The sequence below is a fragment of the Poecilia latipinna genome, unplaced genomic scaffold, assembly GCF_001443285.1.
Source record: "Poecilia latipinna isolate Pla-1442-1.1 unplaced genomic scaffold, P_latipinna-1.0 Scaffold1544, whole genome shotgun sequence".
In the NCBI taxonomy this organism is placed as follows: domain Eukaryota; kingdom Metazoa; phylum Chordata; class Actinopteri; order Cyprinodontiformes; family Poeciliidae; genus Poecilia; species Poecilia latipinna.
In genome coordinates, this window is record NW_015114160.1 from 1 (window position 1) to 19,905 (window position 19,905).

At 40.6% G+C, this 19,905-nt stretch overlaps 3 protein-coding genes across 5 annotated transcripts; 1 reads left to right on the top strand and 2 right to left on the bottom strand.

The window, feature by feature from the left end:
- Nucleotides 1-37: 37 nt before the first annotated feature.
- Nucleotides 38-2,140, top strand: LOC106963532 (complement component C7-like). The gene is made up of 4 exons (XM_015058482.1): nucleotides 38-461; nucleotides 833-932; nucleotides 1,015-1,196; nucleotides 1,778-2,140. Exons 1-4 carry the CDS (start codon nucleotides 368-370, stop codon nucleotides 1,954-1,956), a joined length of 555 nt encoding a protein of 184 aa, XP_014913968.1. The 5' UTR covers nucleotides 38-367; the 3' UTR covers nucleotides 1,957-2,140.
- An 826-nt stretch (nucleotides 2,141-2,966) lies between these two features.
- LOC106963533 (complement component C6-like) lies at nucleotides 2,967-12,013 on the bottom strand. Its single transcript, XM_015058483.1, has 18 exons — nucleotides 11,933-12,013; nucleotides 11,357-11,516; nucleotides 11,037-11,193; nucleotides 10,776-10,920; nucleotides 10,566-10,707; nucleotides 9,795-9,933; nucleotides 9,485-9,679; nucleotides 9,133-9,376; nucleotides 8,690-8,812; nucleotides 8,436-8,602; nucleotides 7,017-7,242; nucleotides 6,275-6,443; nucleotides 6,071-6,182; nucleotides 5,063-5,195; nucleotides 4,538-4,732; nucleotides 4,325-4,412; nucleotides 3,421-3,665; nucleotides 2,967-3,338 (listed from the first exon to the last, which is right to left on the bottom strand). The coding sequence occupies exons 2-18, from the start codon at nucleotides 11,506-11,508 to the stop codon at nucleotides 3,157-3,159; spliced, it is 2,814 nt and encodes a 937-aa protein (XP_014913969.1). The 5' UTR covers nucleotides 11,509-11,516; nucleotides 11,933-12,013; the 3' UTR covers nucleotides 2,967-3,156.
- Nucleotides 11,944-19,885, bottom strand: LOC106963536 (regulator of G-protein signaling 7-binding protein B-like). Of its 3 annotated transcripts, none has more exons than XM_015058494.1 (6): nucleotides 18,752-19,885; nucleotides 18,497-18,669; nucleotides 17,591-17,721; nucleotides 16,336-16,477; nucleotides 16,196-16,266; nucleotides 11,944-12,106 (listed from the first exon to the last, which is right to left on the bottom strand). In XM_015058494.1, exons 1-6 carry the CDS (start codon nucleotides 18,881-18,883, stop codon nucleotides 12,042-12,044), a joined length of 714 nt encoding a protein of 237 aa, XP_014913980.1. In that variant the 5' UTR covers nucleotides 18,884-19,885; the 3' UTR covers nucleotides 11,944-12,041. The 3 variants fall into 3 exon arrangements, with proteins under 3 accessions (XP_014913980.1, XP_014913978.1, XP_014913979.1); XM_015058493.1 differs by lacking the exon at nucleotides 11,944-12,106 and adding an exon at nucleotides 15,388-15,479 and having other exon boundaries at nucleotides 16,336-16,474; nucleotides 18,752-18,883; XM_015058492.1 differs by lacking the exons at nucleotides 11,944-12,106; nucleotides 17,591-17,721 and adding an exon at nucleotides 15,074-15,479 and having other exon boundaries at nucleotides 16,336-16,474.
- Between the last annotated feature and the right edge of the window lie 20 nt (nucleotides 19,886-19,905).

A 19,905-nucleotide genomic window follows, 5' to 3' on the forward strand; every position in this document is an offset into this window, starting at 1 on the left:
ACTGGAGTTTGACACCCCTGTCATTGTGAATGACAACCTGAGACCAACAGGTTAAACTAAAGCAAAATTTAAAACCCATTAAGTTTTATTAATGAAGCTTTGGTTGTCAAATAGATGAAAATGTGGACATTTTTAGAAATATTCAGGATTTGTACTGCGCTTATTGTGAATATTTCAGTTATAACAGTTTCTACACTTATTAGATGTTTATTTTTTCATAGATGGTTTCATAAATATTATGCAAAAGTAGAAATTAACATTTCTTCTAGGTTCCACTTGTGGATTTCCTGAAATCGGCGGTTTAGTTGAAGCCACGCCCATTAAAAATGCCTACCAGATCGGAGACACCGTGTCCCTGTCGTGTCCCATGGGATCAGAGCTGGACGGCGAGGTGTCAGAGGTCAGGTGCAGCTCCAGTCTGCAGTGGTCGCCGTCTCCTGATGATGTTCGGTGCAGAACAGGTGAATCTTCAGAAACAGGTTACCTTTAAACCGGATAAATATAATGATTATTACAGAGAATTTATTCATTTTGACACAAAGTGATTCAAGTTCTGAAGGTGAGGTCTAATTTGGCCCAGACAACTTTATTTTTAACAACAGAGTATTTGGCCCAAACTGGAAGAGAAAATAAACAAAGTAAATAAAGAATAAAGTCAAAGTAATAGTAATAAGAATAATATTTTAATAATATTACAGAGTAATATTATGTATGACTTCATAAGAATAGTCACTTTGACTAAGATAAACCATCATCACTGGTCTATAAATGAAAATAAATCACATTAGATTCTGTAATGTTTCATTAAATTTGCCTTCTTGTTCCTCCGCAGTGCTGCTCACCTCTCCGGCGCCACCTGCTGGTCTGAACTGTAAACCCTGGGAGAAGATCGGAAAAACCGGCTGTGTCTGTAAAATGCCCTCTGAGTGCCTGTTAGTCTCTTACTTCAGAACTAAAACCAAACTCAGATCCAGACCCAGTCGGGGTGTTTGGTTTAAAATGTTCTTGTTTCAGGTCGTCTGTGCAGTTCTGCTCCCGGGTCGGGCCGAGGAGTCTCTGGTTGGGCGTCTGCCAGCTGGGGGCGCTGCGCTGTTTGGGGCGCAGCTTCACGCTGGCCGCCGATACGGACTGCAGCAAACCGGAAGAGGAAACGTTCACTTCCTGCAGCGACTGCAAACCAGGGACGACCTGCCGAGGTGAAACACCCGATTACTGAACATCCTGCTCTATAAAAACACAAAAAAGAGTAAATATGTTCAGATCTGACGGACTGTTTCCAGCCCAAATCTCAACGTCTGATGAAACTCATGTCAATAGTGCCAGATATACATTATGACGGAGTATAGAGACAAACCAAATAGTACAAAGATATGAAAATAAATACAATTTAGAGAACAGAGATGTAATTCGAATTATTTTTACTATATTCTCATAATATTATGACTGAATTAAAGTCATAACATTTATGTAATATTATAACTTAATTCTTTGATTATTTTTGACCTTATTATCGTATAACATCTGGGATTTTTGTTTTACTTTAACTACTATATAGTGACACTTTATTAACCATTTACTACTCGATGATGTCACGATCGGGAGAAATTAATACGTTTTGAGATTTTCTGCCACACAATGACAAACTATTTCAACAGAATTTTCCTCTGAATTATCAATAAAAACACCTCAAATGTGGAAATTTGAACAACCCGCCTAAAGCTTTTCTTTATTATTTTCCATCCAAAAGTGCTGAGTATGATTACCTTTTTAATCATAGAATCCCAGCGGAAATGCGCATGTCTGAGTCCGTCGGAGTGCCCTGCAGGCCCCGCCTCCCTGTGCGTCAGTTCCGGTGATGATGGCGGCACTGCGAACATGTCGGAGTGTGAGGTGGGATCCAGGAGGTGCGCAGGCGAAACTGTCCGCCTGATCAGTCTGGACCAATGTCCGCAGTAAACAGACACTTTTCTTCATTGTTTCTGTAAATATTTATTACTTTCGTAGCAGCTGAACTGTAAATAGAACAGATCGTTCCAAATAAATTGATAAATTTCTTTGTTTTTGTACATCCATAAGGATGTTAATGGTTGGATTGATTGTTTTTGTTATAAAATTAATAAAACTGTTTTAATTCTCTTGATTTATTTTATATTTGTTCATCCATTTTTTTAACTTTAACAGCAACTGGATGGTTTCTATGGTCCATTTAAACTAAGCTAATTCATATTAGAGCTAGCTAACTACCACCTTTGCCCCTCCAGCTAGTTTAGCAATTGCTAAGCTAGCATGAGGGGCAAAGTAGCTAAACTTGACTGGCAGCCAATCAGAAAGATTAACAAGGCAAACGCCATTTCAATTAATTATTTTAACTTATATGGATTTTTACAATAATGGTTCAAAGATTACAGAAGCCCATTGCTGTCATGAAAGAAACAAATAAAAGCCCAGCAAGAAGTCATAATTTTGAGGTATGGGTGTCGATAGGAGCAAGTTTCCTTAGAGAAACAGCGGGACTTTGAATTTCATAAACTATAAAATTCAAAGCTGCTTTGAGCAACTTGTTCCCCTCCTCTCCTGTGGGGGCACTACTCAATGAAACAATGAAGGACACACTGAGTGCAACTTCCTTCTTCACAAAATATGAACAAAAATGAAATGCCGTCAGATTTTAGCGGTTTGGCTTTGGTGAAAAACCAGGAACCATTTCTCCAGCTAGCGCTAGGCTATCGCATTTGTTTTGTTTGTATTTACCCAGAATCCCCTGCTCTGTAGTCCACTTCCTGCTTTTGGAGCGGTCACTGGTCTGCTTGGCGTTCACATTAGGGCTTTGAACTCTAACTGAACCCAGACCTCTGTTTGTAGGCAAACCAGAGTTTGATTAGCATTCACACCTGCCCAAAGGAACCAGAGTTTCTGGAAACTGGTGTGAATCCACTTCGTCAACAAAACAAATGTCTACATTTTTTAAATATAAAATTTTATTGCAATACAAAGTAAAATAGAGCTTTAAATGCCAGGATAACTACCTTCATCCATCCATTGAATATACCCACAAACATTGACACTCAGGACAACCAGCCATACTAAACTAGCTTCAAAAACCTTTCATTCATTTTTAATCGTCATCTGCAGCTGCAGGCAGGTTTACTTGGACCATCATCTGCTCTGACAAACGCCCTCGTTGAGGATTTCATGCTCCCGGCCGCTGCAGGTGATAGCTGCCAAAGTGCAGAGACTCATGCTTCGGATCATCTGCATCGGCTTCAGCTTCACGCAGAACATCTGGTCCGAGGTTCTGGGGCAGTCAAGAGCAGCTTTGCACTGGCACTTCTTAGAGGCTAGAACCCATAAGTAAACATTAGACATGATGCTTGATCACTTCCCAGACTTCCCAGTACGTGAGACGCCAGACCGACTCACCTGAGCAGGTCTCCCAGTCGTAGCAGCTGTCCAGGTCGCACGGCACATGCAACGAACTCCTGGGCGACATCTTGGCTCTGAACCTGGCCCACTCCAGTTTGGTTGGCTCGACCGAGTCGCACACGCCTTCACCGATGTAGAAGAGTGGGTCGCCGTGGCAACGGCCGGCGTGGAAGGAGCAGAGCGACATCGACACAGCGACATCCAGGTTTGTGTTCAGGACGCAGAGACTCGCCGACTGTGAACTGGAGACGTGCGAACGCTCAGATCAGTGAAGAAACTTATTTACATTCTGTTAGATTCTCCTTCCTAACAAGGTTCTGTCAGTCAACATTTAGCAGGTTTATCCAGTGGTGGACACGCCTACATTAATTTTTACAAATAAACTCTAACTTGGCCATTTTGCTAACTTTCAGTTGAATAAAGTTTGACCTGTGTTGACATTTTGGTCATTGATTCTTAAAAACTCTCAAAGTAGTTAGATGTTTAGGACTTTAGTATTTTTGCTAACTTTGAAAACGTTTAGTGCACTTAGCTTCACTTAAGTTCATTTTTCCAGCTAAATTTTTGGCTGTTTTGTAAACTTTCAGTTGAATAAAGTTTGTTTATATATTTAAGAATTGTTCAAGTAACTAGACGTTTATGTAAATGTGTCAATGACACATGGTGACAACTTAGCGCCTAGCATTTAGCATTAGCTTCTGCTAGATACAATGTTGGAGCGGTGCTTTAGCATTAATTAATTTATGATTAGTGATTTAGAGTTAACGTAACTAACTAAAGAGTTAGTTAACTAAAAATGTAACTAAAAATGGTAAAACACATCTTTGACAGAACTACCAATGAGCTGAAGAGGCTTTAAAATGATGAAAATGCAACATGTTAAGATCTAAAATTCACCCACAGACAGCTTTCCCGTTCAACGCAGACACAGCCAGATCTCTGCCGCTTCTGTCCTGGACCGCACTGGCCGTCAGGAACAAATGGCTCCTCTGAACAGACAAAAAGGGACATTTAGTTCAGCACTTTCACTAATGGCTTCACAGCTAGCAAACAAAACGACTTTTTTCCAGAAGTTTGTCCAATTTTAAGAGCCTCTTCAATGTTTCTAACCAACCGTCTGTGCAGCGGAGGTCTGCAGGCAGCGGAGGCTCCCAGGTGAGTTTTCTGCTGCACCTGTAGATGCCTCTTGGCATCGGCATCAGGCCCGTCTCATTGCAGTTGAAACCAACCGATTCGCCCACTCTGTACGTCGCTTTGGGCGGATACAGCTCCATGTTCTCTGGGACCTCTGGAGCAACACAAAGCCTCCCTAAAGACAAGAAGGTGGCAGATTTTAGGAACTTCCTGTGGAGAAACATATGAATCTGCTGATCTTTCAGTGTAAAAGCATCTCAAAGACTTTAGACCTGACTTGGACTTGTCCCTAAATCACTAGCAATATTTAGACACATCCACATTTCTCATTGTATCCAAACTTTTCTATTGGTAATTTATGATCTTTGGAACTTTAGAATAGTTTTTAATTTTATGTTTAAATCATTACGGCTAATAATGTCTGGATTTACCTGTAAACGTTTGGGACTGTCTGGTTTCTCTACATTGACTTTCTCCCAACGATGCGGTAAAAAAACAGACTTACTGATGCATCTTCCTCTTGGTTGACTCCAGGTTCCATCAGGTTGACAGTTAATGAACTGGAAACCTTCCAGTTCGAATCCAGTGAAGCACTGGAACTCCTCATCCTCACCGAAGCTGTAATACTGTTTAGATTTCTACAAGAATGAAGCAAAACAGCTATGAGACCTTAAAATGATCAAATGTACAGCAGCGTATTGGGGCCATTTTATATAGGAAAACAAACAGAAAGAACTTTTGAGAATAAGCTCAGAAATTTATAGAAAATACAAGGACATTTCTGAGCTTCAAAAGTGGAAACTGGGTGCTGTGGTGGTGCAGAGGTGAGGCGCAGCCCATGTGCCACATGTCCTCCCTCTCTCATAACCTCCTTCCTGCCAAACTACTTTTGAATAAAGGCCACTAGAACCAACAGAACCTTTAAAAGAAAAACGTGGAAACTTTGGAAGAAAAAGTCAAATATTTTCAGATTAACCATAGAAAGATTTTTTTTTTTTTAAAAAGAGGAAATTTCTGAGTTTGAAAAGTTGAAGGTTTGCTAGAACAGAAACTTTGATATTAATTAAAAACAACTTTTGAACTTTGAGATTAATCTTTCCAGCAAATATTTGACTGTTCAAACTCAGAAATATCCCTGTTTTTGTTTTTGTTGTTGTTTTTTTGGATTCTTTTTCAAATTAATCTAGAATTTTCCAAGTTTTTTATAACAAATTTTAAACTTTTCAAGGTCAGAAATGTTTTTTGTTTTTTCTAGAAAATTTCTGAGATTGATCTTAAAGTTTCTGATTATTTTTCTAGCAAACTTTGATTTTAAAACTCAGAAATTTCCAATATTGTTCTAGAACATTTATAAGATTAATCTCAAAATTTCTGATTTTTTTTGCTTAAATTTACTCGTCCTTTTATTCTATCCACAATGGCGTTAATATGCCGTTATAAATTGCTATTAGGTTCAAATTAAACGTATTGTTAAATTTAGACATGGTTTTTGTCCAGTTAAGGTGATTTTTACCCGGAGGAAGCTGTGGCTTGGTCTCTGCGGCCTCAAACAGCCCTCCACCCCCGGCGGCAGCTCGTCCCTCCATCCCACAGTGAACTCATCGTCGTTGTCACACGACTCTTTTCTGCACAGGAAACCCAAACAACAAGCAACTGTAGAAAAACCAAACATGCTGGTTGAAATAGTTCATTTTACTTGAGTCCAGATGAGTCCTACTTTTCAAACAGGGAGAGGGGACACGGTTCCTCTTGTCTGTTTGGACCGTCGCAGGGCTGGCCGCCTCTGAGGGGAGCAGGGTTGTCGCACTTCCTCGTTCGGTGTCGCCTCATGGAGGCGCTGCAGCTGCTCCACGGCCCCCAGCAGCTCCAGTAACCGTCCACTACCTCTGTGGAAAACAAGCAACCGTCCAGTACAAACAGGACTAAATGTTTGTCCTCCTTTCAAGCTAATAGGCTGTAGGCATATTAGCCTATTAGCTAATAGGCTGTAGGCATATTAGCCTATTAGCTTGAAAGGCTAAAGCAGTTCAACATAGAGATTTAAATTGATACTTTAGTTTTTTTCTTTATTAATTATAATGGTATGAAGTAGTTGGACAGTCAACATATGACCTGAAGTCAAACAGATACATTTATAGATTTATATGTGGAAAAAACAGTCACTAGTTATGCTAGCTGCTAATCCCCTGGTTAAGCTAGTGGCTAATCAGAGTTCAGTGGAAATATTTGTTACTTTTTATTTATTGTTTTCAACCATATAAATTACATTTCAGTTCAAAACATTGTGAAATGTCTGATTAGTTGTATCATAAAAGTTTTTAGCTAGATTCTTTTTTTGTTTCTGCCACTCTAAGTTATTTACTCGTAGAGAGTGGCACAGTGGCCAGGCAATATAAAAAATATTTTGAATAAGAATAAAAGATGCATTAAATGAGTCTGGTACTCAAAACGTCGGGTACCTGAAGTGTAGTCAGGCGCCCGAATCTCACAGTTGGTGCCGAACGTTCCTGTCTGGCAAACACACTTGCACTCGGTCCCAGAGAGAACCGGCTTGGCGTTGTTGGGACACGGGGCGCACTTACAGGTATCAAACTCCTCCAGGTATTGGAGCAGAGCCTTCCTCAGATGTCTCCTCTTCGTGACAGCACAGGGAATTCCCCGAACTAGATCTATGATTGGACGCAACTGAACAAACACAAACATGGAGTCTTTAATATCATTACTGATTACAGAGTGATGTCAGTTTGGTGAACTGGGTGGAAGTTTTTGTGAAAACGTTAAGATAGCAGCTACTTACACCTACTAACCAGCCTTGTTAAAATACCCAAAATAATGAGATGACTAGCTATGAGTGAGTTCATGCAAAGCTAAGCATAACCAAACTGTATCAATGTGGATGTTCGCTCTCCAATGACATCAAGCAACAACAAAAAAAAAAATTCTTAAGAGAGGACCAACTGTGGATAAAACCTGGACAAGAAACGTCACAAGAACTTAATTCACAAGCAGAGCGAGTTAGACAAGGAGAGAAATGCTTCCTCAGCATCCTGCTAGCAAGGATGCTAACTGTGGATGGCTGAAAACTGAACTGTATGCCGGTGATTTATGCTGCCTGTAAGCTTAGGTGCTAGTTATGTTTAAGATATCCTTTGTTTAAGCTGCCACGTCCATCAACATGTCCTTTCTTATGAACAAGGCGTTAATCAGTTGAACATCTGGATGACTCTTCCAAAGGTTTATTGTTACTGGAACCACGTGTTGAAATCTAAAGAGTAGAGCACTTGGTCTTACAGGCAGAATATGACTCAATAATTGGTTCTAGTCATGGCAGCCATCTTGTCACAAGACTATTCAGACAATGACAGCCATTTTGGGGGATCCTTTGTTTAACTTTGTTTTTGTTTACACCTACGCAAATGCCATCCATTGTCTGTAGCAGCTTGTCCTTGTGAGGTTGAGGAAAGGCTGGTACCCATCTCCAGTGGTAATTTGGTCAGAGACGAGATGCACCATGTTCAGATTGCTGGTTACTCAGCTAACATACAGCTAACAACCCGTATGCTGGCAGTCAACCATGTAGACACCCTGCCAAACCTTAGGACAATTTAGAGTAACCAGTTAACCTAACATGCATGTCTTTAGACTGTGGGAGGAAGCTGGAGGACCCAGTGAGAACAGGCGATCTCCATTCAGAAAGACTCTAGGTTGGGATTTGTGATGCCAAACGTAACACCGTCTCAGCCACCGAGGAAACTTTCTCTCTATGTCCCTTTGTAAGAAAACCCTTCGGATCATTCTGGTTATTATCTGCTCTACTACGCCAACCCTTAAGGATCAATGATGAACAAAATGTTTCTATGTGGATCTCTGGAGTTGACCTGGTAGTCCACCAAAGCAGGGTTGTCAATCACAGACTTGGCCCAGTTCTTGTAGGATGTCTTGTCCGGAGCAGCGCCTTGTCTTTCCCAGGACAGAGCTCCAGCTTCCCGGGCTCCACCACCTTTCACCATGGAGAAGGATTTCTCAGAGGCCTGGATGAACGAGCCTGGACAAGAGAAAAGAGGAGAAAATGAGCAAAGAGACGAACCAAAGCGTAGAAATAAGAGAAACTCTGCTACACTTCAGAAGTAACCTTGGTATTTCTCAGTCATGCGGTTGTTGGTGCATCTGGTTACGCTGCTGGATTCAGAGTAGAGGATTATAGTCCAGGACGTGTCTCGGCTCAGGCAGCCATTGATGGTCTCTTCTGTTTCACCTGCCAGAGATAAAAACTGAGTTTTAATCCACTTAATCATGTTGGTTCAATGGAAAAATGTATCCAACTAGGTTACATAAACTGTATCTGTCTTTTCTTGTTAAAGGATGCAGGATCTTTGGTGACCAATATGAAATCTTAAGCCAAGGCTTTTAAGGAAGCGATCTCATGGTGCTTTTAGGATACAACATCCATCCTAGGTTTTCCTACTTGAGCAGTCATTTTGACCTTATCTGATCATTTCCATGCATAGCGTTGTAGACGTACCTCTGGTTTATACTGTGGTTCTACACTGTTAATGCCAGGGTGTGACGTATAACCTGAGCTCTTTATCTCCTCCCGGCTGTACTGGTAGAGCAGATCATAGTGGCCTCCCAGTTTTCCAGAGCTGTAGTAGTGCGTGCCAAAGCGCTGGAAGATCTCCCTGTAGAGGGCGTAGTTGTAATCGAGTGGCAGAGCGTGAAGGAACTGAAGGAATGGCAGCGAAAGAACAAGATCCTGTGGATCCTTCACTGTAAAGTTCGAAATCGGTAGAAGTTGATGCACTCGGAAAAACTTGGAGTCCTGGAAAATGGTGGGATAGACACTGATTGTAGTACTTTATAAAACATTGAATAAGACATTTTGTTCTTGTGTTAGCAACGGGTTGTGTAGATCTAACATTTAAATCACCTTTTTCTTTGAAGCCTCAAAGGCTTCCTTACTCGAGGTCAGACTGGAGCTAGAAGAACGGCGCCCATAGAAGAACAAAAACTGAAAGCTGTCTTGATCTCGTGTGTTTTGTTCACTCTGACCTGATTTCTTTATCACAACCGGCTCAGAAACCACCGGCTGCGGGTCGGTGCTGAAGTCTTCCAACACCCCGACCTAAACATCCACAACATAATTAAAAAGTGGAGAACATTTCCAGGATGTATCACTGTTTTAAAACTTGGTATCCAGTTAGCAGGAACAGTTTTCAGAGCAGATTATCGATGACTACCTTAATGTCAAAGGTCTTAAAGTTGTGTGGCACTCGATGGTAGAGTAAAGTGCTTTGCGGCCGCCTGATGATGCAGCTTCCTCCCATAAACATGTTGTCCAGCACTGCTCCCCTCGGCTCCTCCGCCAGAAAATCAAAACTACAAATAAACCAGGAACCAGAAGGAGGAAATACTTTGTTAAATATAATTATTTTCATTTCCCACTGCTCTGGACGTATCATCAGTCTTTGGAGGAGAAAAATGCTGCAAAGCAGCACAGAAGACACTTGAAACAATGATATAATATTAGCTATATCACTAATCCGAAAGCACCAATAATAAATATTAGCTCAGCTAATGCTAAAGCGCTATAACAACATCAAATTTAGCAGAAGGCAATGCTAAAGTGCTTTAGAATGTACCAGAAAAGGAAGCTAATGCGCTAAAAGATGTCAGTTAGCTAAAATGCTAAGGTGCTAAACATGCAACTACTTGGAGAACTCTTAACAGTTAGTAACCAAAACTTAAACATAGATGTTGAACTTTATTCAACTGAAAGTTTATAAAACACCCGAGTAAATTAGTGCCTTAGAATTTATCTGAAAAAATGTATATACAAAAAGCTAAGTGCGCTAAACACCTTCAAAGTTAGAAAAAATGCTAAAGCGCTAAATAAAAAAATGTTTTTCAATTAGCGCATTAGTGGAAGTGTGCTCACTACAATGAAAGTACACCTCTACAAACGTCTCTGGGGCAGTTAGCAGTTTGGGGTAAGAACCAGGCAGTTTTACCCGTTTCCAACCAGATCAGCCCCCGGGGCGGGTCTCCTCTCAGAGGGACAGACCACCGTAGGGGCTCCGCAGCCCCTCTCATCCGAGTTATCTCCACAGTCGTTCTGTTTGTTGCATGTCAGCGTTGAGTTGATGCAGCGCCCTGCAACAGAAAAGGTCGTTTTTAATCATTTCTTACAGCTGAAGTTCAGGAGACTCAGTTTTAGTCACCATTGTCACACTTGAAGTCGCCCCTGCAGCCCACCGCCGGGAGCTGGCAGTCTTTGGAGGGGTGGCAGGGCCTCTCCTCTGTCAGCTCCACGCTGCATTCAGAGCCACCGAACTGGGACGGTCTCACCACAGACCGGGTCCGAAACTGAAGCAGAACACGGCAGAAACCCGAGTCATGGCAGCTGGGTTTAATAAATTATTCACAAATACTGTAGTTTCTAATGTGAACATGAAGTGTTTTGGAGTGACGTTGGTTCCTGCCTGCTTCCTGGCGCAGGGCGAGCAGTCGGACCACCGGCTGAACTCGGACAGGACGCAGTTGATGGGACAGGCCTGCTGGTTGCAACCCCTGGTGTCGTATCTGGAACACATCTGGTGGCAGCTGTTCTTCCAGTAATAATCATCATACTGAACGTTCCTGCAGAGACGGGAACGTCTGTCGGATCTTCTGGGTTTGCAACAATACTTTTAATGTTTTTGGTTCGTTGTTGCACAATTGGCCGTTTCTCAAACATCATTTAGAAAAATAACAACCTTATAACGTGTTTAACTCTAAGAATCTGTTTTTTTTTTTCTCTCACCTGCTTCTGCTCTGAGTGCCGTAGTTGCAGGTTCTGGTGCAGGCGGACCAGGGGGCCCAGGGGTACCGGTCACAGTGACAGGCCAGGCTGCCGGACATGAAGCCCAGGAGCAGCAGCTGCAGCGGCAGCATCATGCTGCGGGATGGAGACATCGAGCAACCTGAAAATTATTTAAGTTTTTATTTATTTTAAAATAAAGCAATGCGATTCATTTAGTTTCTATAGAGGAGAAATAAGGCCACTGAACAAAAACAACAAAAAAGATTTTTAACTTTATTCACACAATTCTGACTGTCTTTCTGAAAATGTTGACTTTTTTCTCAGAATTCTGATTTTAATCTCAGAATATTTTTTTTTCTTAGATTTTGACTTTTTTTTCTAAGAATTATTAAATTAAAATCAGGTTTTTTCCCCAGTGACTCTGATTCTCTTTTGAGAAATTGTTTTTATTGCATCTGCAGTTTTCATGCAAATTTATTGCATTTTCCTCCTTAATTAAATATCTATACATTTTGCAGCAGGTTTTGTTGAGCAGACTTTAACCACAAAAACTTAAAAGATGAAGCCATAACTCACCAGATGAACTGCTGTCGTCTGCAGGAGGGATTTTAATCAGAAATCTGAATCGGTTGGTAATAAAAGCAGAGCTGCAGCTGATCTGAGGCTGAGCTTCCTGTCTGCGTGGTTATAAACCCACAGCGATCCTCTGGGAATCCTCTTGTTTATGAACTCTTGTTGACCAATCGGTGTCTAAAAACAAATCACAGGTTCTTGATCCCGGTTGTTACGGGAAGCGAAGCAGCTCTGGAGTTTCCAGGCTGCTCGATGCAAACCAGATGTTCAGTTTCACTGCTTATCTTCCAGAGGGGGACGGGGAAAGTTTCTGCTCATTTATGACCTTCTTAAGTTTTCCAAACATTTTCACAATCAGCAGCTTTGCACAATCGACGATTTGTTTTGGTATGAACATCTCAGCCCAGTCTGGATCATTTCAGCAAAACAAAACCATCTGATAGAAGGAAAATAGGCCAGATTTTTATTAAAACTGCTCACAATATGAATCTAAAATACTGTTTATGTAGAACTCAAACCAATAACAATAAAGATCTAAAAGTTTTATTAATTCCTATGTATTCCCAAACAAATTCCTTATATTCTGGTTTTCTGTAAACAGTATCTGCTCCACATTGTTTTAAAAAACAAGATCGTACAGACAGGATTTTTTTATCCACATAAAATCACAAACCCATCACTGATTGTTGTTATAATCATGCCAAACCAATAGGGGACAGCATAGCGCAGAGCTACAACCTGTCAGCCAATCAGATTGCTTCAAAACAACCACCACTTCCTGTTAGGAATCAAACATGGCGTCATGAGCTTCATTTGTAGGTTGAACTCATTTTAAATAACGTATTAGAATATAAAGTTATATTTGCGCTTTATTTTGGACCCTAAATCTTCTTCAGAACCGCTTTTAGGGTGACTGCTCTGAGGAAACGTATATATTAGGTTACAACTTAAAGTATTTCTGAATTTAATTTGTTATTTTAGTATTTAGCTAATCCTAATTCCTGATGAATATGATGCATGGAGCTGATAGAAAAAACAACAAAATGATCTTAAAAATGGGATTTTCTTGTATATAAAACTTTATTTTTGTTATAAAATGTCCTAAGCTGTACATTAAGTTCAGCAGTTTCCTCTACTCTGCAGGAGACATCAACACAGAGGCCTAATCTGAGTCACACACATGCCAAAACAAGACGGACTATTTAAAACATCAGCACAGCGTTACAGTGAAACTGAAAACAAAACACAATCGTTTACAGGTTACATTACATTCAGTTGCAAAATGGCCCCAGCTGGATGCAAACAGATTATTTCTGTTTTTGGTGTATTTTCATTTTAAAAGTGAGGCTTTGTCAAAGTAATGCAAAAACGGAAATATGAGAAGCATTCTCATATTTCCGTATTTCCGTTTATGGAGCTATATTGGGGCCATAAAGTTGGTTCAACAGGAAAAAAAGTTAAAACTGTAAGAAAAAGTTTTGAAACTGAAAAATAAATTTTACAACTAAAAAATGTTCAGTTTTTGCAGTTCCAAAATAAATTGGCAGTTTCAAATCTTCTTTTAGTTCCCTTTTTTTCCTTTTTAAAACTGAAAATAAGTTTTAGAACAAAAAAAGTTCTAAATTAAATTTCAGATTCAAGGTTCTTTTTCTATTTAAATAATTTTTTTTATTTAAATTTTTTTCAGTTTGAAACTTTTTTTTTTTTGCAGTTCCAATATATATATTTCTTTTTGGAAAAAAAATAATTTAAAACAGTTTTTGAAAAAAATTTCAAGTGCTTTTTCTTTTAAATGTTTTTGTAAATTTTCAAAAAGAAAAAAAATGGCCCCAATTCATATTTTTGTTTAAGGGAAGACTACTGCAGGAAATAAAATAACCAATTTGAAAATTAAACAGAAGAAGAAAATGTAAGTGCCATAAATGCAGAGCAGTTCTGTACGCTAATCATCTGTGTCTGATACGGCGTTAACTGGACTCAACAAATATGGCGAGAGCTTTGGGAGAGAATGGCCGCCCAACAGATGATGTCATCAGAGCAGAGCTCCGCCCACTTGGTGAGGAACGTCCCGCCAATAGAAACACTCCCACCGTGGCTAAAACCAAACCAGACATTAGAGTGAGATCTGACAATGGAGAAGGAGCGTAGAGATCTTTATATCCTGTGAACACTACAACTACAAACTGCGCTGTTTTTATCAGGATTTTATGTGACAGACCTGAACAGCAGAGTTCAGACGTTGTGAAGAGGAAGGAAAATGAAAAGTGAAGAAGCACAAACCTACTGAGATATGGAGAGCAGATCAGAGAGGAGGCCGATCTCAGGGTGTTTTCACACCACAGTCCCGTACACTCAGTCCGATTTGGGACCAAAACTGCAACATCTGTTACATTTTCAGATTTCCAGCTGCTGCTGTTCTCTTCCTCACTGCACTAAGTCAAACGATCCAAACTGTTTAAGCAACCTGTTAGCCTCCTCACCTGTGGGGGCGCTGCACTAACAACCACAGAGAAAACCTCTGAAGAAGACACTGAATGCAACTTTTTTCTTCATGAAATGGAAACAAAAAATGGATTAGCGCCAGATTTTAGCAGCTGGAGGATTTCTCGAGTCATCTCTCCCGCTAACAGTAGCAAACATATTTGTTTTGGTTGTATTTACCCAGAATGCCCTGCGCTGTAGTCCACTTCCTACTTGTGGATAGATCTCCGGTCTGCTTGCTGTTCACATATGCATTAAAGGAGTTCACTTTAACCAAACCGTGGTTTGCACGCGGACAAGACTTCACTGTTTTGGTCTCACCTCTCCAACCGAACTGGACTTTCTAGTCAAACGGACTGGAGTTTATTAAACTACAAAGCTAACTGTAAAGATGTTATTTTCCTTCCTTTTCACGACTATGAACGCCTGCTGAATCATCCACGGTGGTTTAGGGGGAGCGATGTGAATCCCCCTTCAAGGCACCGTTAGCATCAGATTCTTTTTAACACTTTTATGACATTTTTCATGCATGTTTCAGTTTCTGCACCGACTGGTTCAGGCAGAAAAAAGCAGATTTTCCAAAGTTTATCACCGACAACATCGAAGCGATAAAAATATACTTTAAAAACGGAGATGATTAAGATTCAGAAGCAGCTTTTCTTCTTTTCCTCTCTTCTCTCTGTACATGAACGCGGCGTAACGTGGAGGACTTGCTTTGTCACGTCACACAGACCAGAAGACGAATGAGACTTGGACACGATGTGGAGCCATGGGAGAAGCACAGTGAGGCAGCTGCATAGCCTGGACATTTACAGGGTCAGAAACCGAACAAATCTGACGTCTCAAAGACCCGCTTCCCAATAAAACACCAAGCTTAAACATTCTGGAGCTCTTGAGGAAACCCAAGATTACAATTTTAGTTTGAAGAGATGAAGTGAGATGTGAGTGGGAGCTGGAGTAAAGGTTGCTGTCGATCCTCAGCCCGACACCATGCAGCAGAGTCCGGGGAAGCGCCTCTTCCTCTGCCGGACCAGCGGCTGGGGAGTCAGGTTCAACAAGCTGCTGTCGTCTGGAACGGGTCAGAACATCCAGAGGTCACATGACGAGCGCAACGCTTTAGCTGATGGCTAAATGTTTCAGATCGACAAACCGGTTTCAGAGTTAGGGTTCAGTTTTGTTTTACCAGCCTCGGGTCTGATTTACTGTCAGATCTGCAGAATCAGAAAATCAGCTAAACTGAATCTGTCTGACAGGATGAAGTAGGCAGAAGGCAGAGATGGGCACTGCTAGCTAAAAGGGTAGCTGCGCTAACCCCACTGCACTGACCATAAACAGTAGTTTCACTAAAGCTAAAGCGCTACAACAACATGGTGGGAGCTAATAAATATGGTATTTAGTGAAAGCTAATGCCAAAGCACTACATTAGCATAGTATTTGGTGAAAGCTAATGCTAAAGCACTGCACCAACATAGTATTTATCAGAAGCTAACCCTAAAGCTCTACACTAACCTGGTATTTAATGGCTGCTAATGCTAACCTGCCGTACCAACCTGGTATTTAGCAGAAGCTAATGCTTGTCAAGTCAAGAGTGCTATAGCCAGTTAGTTTAGGAGTTTTATTTTTGGGACCTTTACATCTTTCAAAGAACAGAAACATTTCCACCATCAAAATGTCCGCCTCATCAAGATCAGTGAGTCCAGAAACATTTTTAAATAATACATGAAATGTTCATGATGGCTTGTTATTCCAAGCAGAGTTTTTCAGTGACTCTACAGCTGGACGTACCTTGATTTTTCAGCGGCAGCGGCATCGTCTCCCTGAGTTTGCTGAGTAAGTTTCTCATCTCTTTCATGTCTCTGCCAGTAGAAACGCATTGGGATGAGTCACGTGGTAAAACAGAAAACAGAAGAAGAACAGAGCAGCACCTCTCTATGTTGTCGATATCCGTCCCCACCAGCCACGTCTCCTGAGGGTAATCGATGGGAGACGACGACCGGTCCTCCAGGATGGGAACGTCCGAGCTCTCGTCCATCCGGAAGTCGACTCTGGGCTCCGAGTCGGTTCCTGCTGGGAGGAAAACCCACAAATAAAGCAACAACACAGACCTGCTGTCTGCCTCCAGGAGGATCAGAGTTTAGAAAAACATTTAGAAAAACATGAAGAAAAAGTATCTTAATAATTTAATCAACTCTCTGCTGCCATCTGGTGGTCAGAGAGGCAATAATCCTATGATCTCAAACATGTTTGATAAAATCAAACAGCAGCAGATCTGCAGCGTGGAGGGCGAACGTTCTCTTCACCACCGAATCGCTCACAGCGTGTGGTTTTATTATCAAAATATATTAAACAAAATGCATTTTAGTGGCTAATATTTAGTTTAAATCCATGAAATAAGAGCTGTAGTTAGCTATTAGCAGTAGTGGGACACTTCGCTAAGGCGCTAATAGCAGAGCTAATTTTTCATTTAGCGCATTAGCAGTTTTGATAATTTTGAAAACGTTTAGCGCAGTTAGCTTCTCATAAATTCATCTCATATCCTGTTTAGGAGATTAACTGTTGAACAGAGTTGGGTAACTGGTTACATTTACTTAGTAACTTTTAAAAAATATAAACTTTTAGGAGTATTTTTACTTCTACTTAAGTAATTTCATTATGAACTATTTCTACTCTTGAGTAAAATTTCTGGATTTTCTACCCACTGAATGAAAAACATGTTTTAACCAAAAATCCAGCAGTTTTTGTTAAAGCTTAAGAAGTCTTTTAGTTTTTGTTGAATTTTTGTCATTCTGGTCTTTAAAATACCTAAATTTTCACATAACTTTATATTTTAGTCCATCTGATGATGTAAATTCTAAATATTAAATGATCAATAATTTGATCATTTACTCAGGACTTGAGGAGAATTTTTACCAAATAAGTTTTTAGTTTGAACTTTAGTAAAAATATTTTGAAGTAGTTCTACTCTAACTGGAATATAATGTTTGGGTAATTTACACACATTGATGATGTAAAACATCAACTTTAGCATTAGTTAGCACTTTAGCGTTAGCAGAACTGATGTTTATAATTACTGCTGTAGGGTTAGAGCAGCTAGCTTTTCAGCTAGCGGTGTCTCTGGTTATGAGAAAACGTCTAAACTTCAAAATAAGTCATAAAAGTGTTTCTGTTTTAGTGCTGTACCTTTCCTGTGCAGCTGCAGAACCCCCAGCAGGCACATGGACTTGAGCATCTCGGTTATGAACATCTCCAGGCAGCACTGCAGCTGGATGAAGAGCCGGCAGATTTCAGGATGGATCTGTCCGTCCTCCGGCCTGCAGGAGACAAGATGGATGAGGATGTTCACAGACGGAGCTCCAGATTTAGACTCACTAATGCATCAGGAGGAAAAGTGATCATAAAAACCCAGTAAACTGTGGAACTGAAACTGTTACACACTTCATCAATTTGTGGCATAATTTGCTAAAAGAATATAATGTTTGTTTTCTTTTATGAGTTTTCTGAAATTCAATAATGTGTTTTAGAAAATACACATAAAGTATTCTGCTGCTTTGTTTTTAATAAGGCTTTATGGATAAAGTTATTCTACCTTCACTGTTGACAGGAAATTTAATATTTATTTTTGTGCAAGTTTCATCTTGTTTGTATTCTGTGTTTTCTCTCTTCATTTTGACTTGTGTATGGAATAGTAAAAAAGACAAATAACTTTCATTCTGATTATTTTGTATTTTTATTTTAAAAAATGATAAACTGCTTTTTTTCTTTGTTGCTATAGATGTTTTATTCTGGATATTTAAAATGCCTTCCTTTTTTATTTTTACAAAATTTAAGTTTCTTGGTCTTTGAGACTGTGAACTTCCAATAATACAAATAATATCTCACCTCTATTTGTAATCTTGAAGTAATACATTACAACAATATCAATATCAAAACAACAATATCATAATTTATCGCAATAATTCCTGGAACAATTTATCGTCCAGGAAAATGTTACTGCAACAATAATAAATCAGAATTTAATTTTTTTTTGTTTTCACTTTAAGCCAAAGCGGTAAAATGCTGCTCCATGTTCCTGCGGTTTGTGTTTACCCTGATCCAGAGATGATGGCCAGGTCCTGGTGCGCGGCCCGGGCCATGGAGCATCCTTTGGACCGGGTTTGGTGCATCTGAGCCCGCAGAGACGGACAGTCCACCGAGATCTCCCCGACAGAAATGACCTGCTCCCGGTACAGAGCCACCAGCGTGTTGAACTCCTGCACCGTCTGGAAACCGACACCAGTAAAGGAGGATAAATCACGAACAGAGCGGAGCGGGTTTCATTTATTTTAATGTCTTTCTACCCACCATCCTGCTGTCGTCCACCGCCGCCTCCGTGCTCTCCCGCCGCTCCGGATCCGCCTGCGCCCCCTTGCTGATGGGGAAGATGCTCCCTGCGGATCTTGGGCGCTTTTTCCGCCCGTACGGTGCGGAACACATGCATGCACCCCCTCCGCCGGAGCCCACCCAGAGAGAGGCACCCCAAAATAAAAATATCCAAAAAGATCCAACAAAATGAGTCAGCTCAGGCGGATGACAGCCCGGCTCGGAGGGCCTCCCTTCCCCGGCTGTAAGCGCTGGTTTCCCGGGGAAACAGGAGCTGGTGTCCGGCCGATGGGAGCCCCAGCAGCCGCTTCTGCATCCCAGCCGAGATGGAGTCACCTTCAGCCGCCTGTGAAGGCCGACAGGAGGGGGAGGCTGTGCGGCTTCCGCCTCTGCCTCACGTGTGAAGGAGCCAACAGCAAAACAAGTCGTCACCTCGGAAAGAGATTAACCGTTTAACGACGTGAGCATGAACGGATGAAAACACTCACACACACACACTAACAGGGTTTAAATGTAAAAACATCAAAATGTTTTAGTTTAAATGGATGAGAATGATAGTTTCAGCTCTTTATGGGGCGCAGTTTGAAAAGTAAGAGCAATAATGTGAGGAATAAAAATTAGTTTGTTTTTCAAAGTCAGTTTGACCAAGTTATTCATTCATTCATCACAGTTTAAAACTATACATCTAATGAGCAAGATAAATATTTAGTTATCAAGTTTGATGCTTAAATACTAAGTTTGAGGTTAAATATTTAGCTAGCCAAGCATTTAGTTACAATGCTAATAATATATTTTGAAACTAAATATTTAGTTTGAAGCTAAATTTTGTAAGTTAAATATTTAGTCTTCCAACTAAATTTAGTTAGACTTGGTTTGGTACTTTAACAAACCCTTTGAACAACCTGTTCCCCTCCTGGCCTGTGGGGGCGCTGCACCAAGAACCACTGAACGAAATGACACAAAAACATCTGAAGACACTGAAAGCAACTTCCTTCTTCATGAAACGTAAATAAAAACATAGTATAAGATTTTAGGGTTTGTCGAATTTCTCTTTAGTTCTTGTTAAAAACCACTAGCCGTTTCTCCCGCTAGCGCTAAGCTAACGTGTTTGTTTTGGTTGGATTTATCTGTACTTC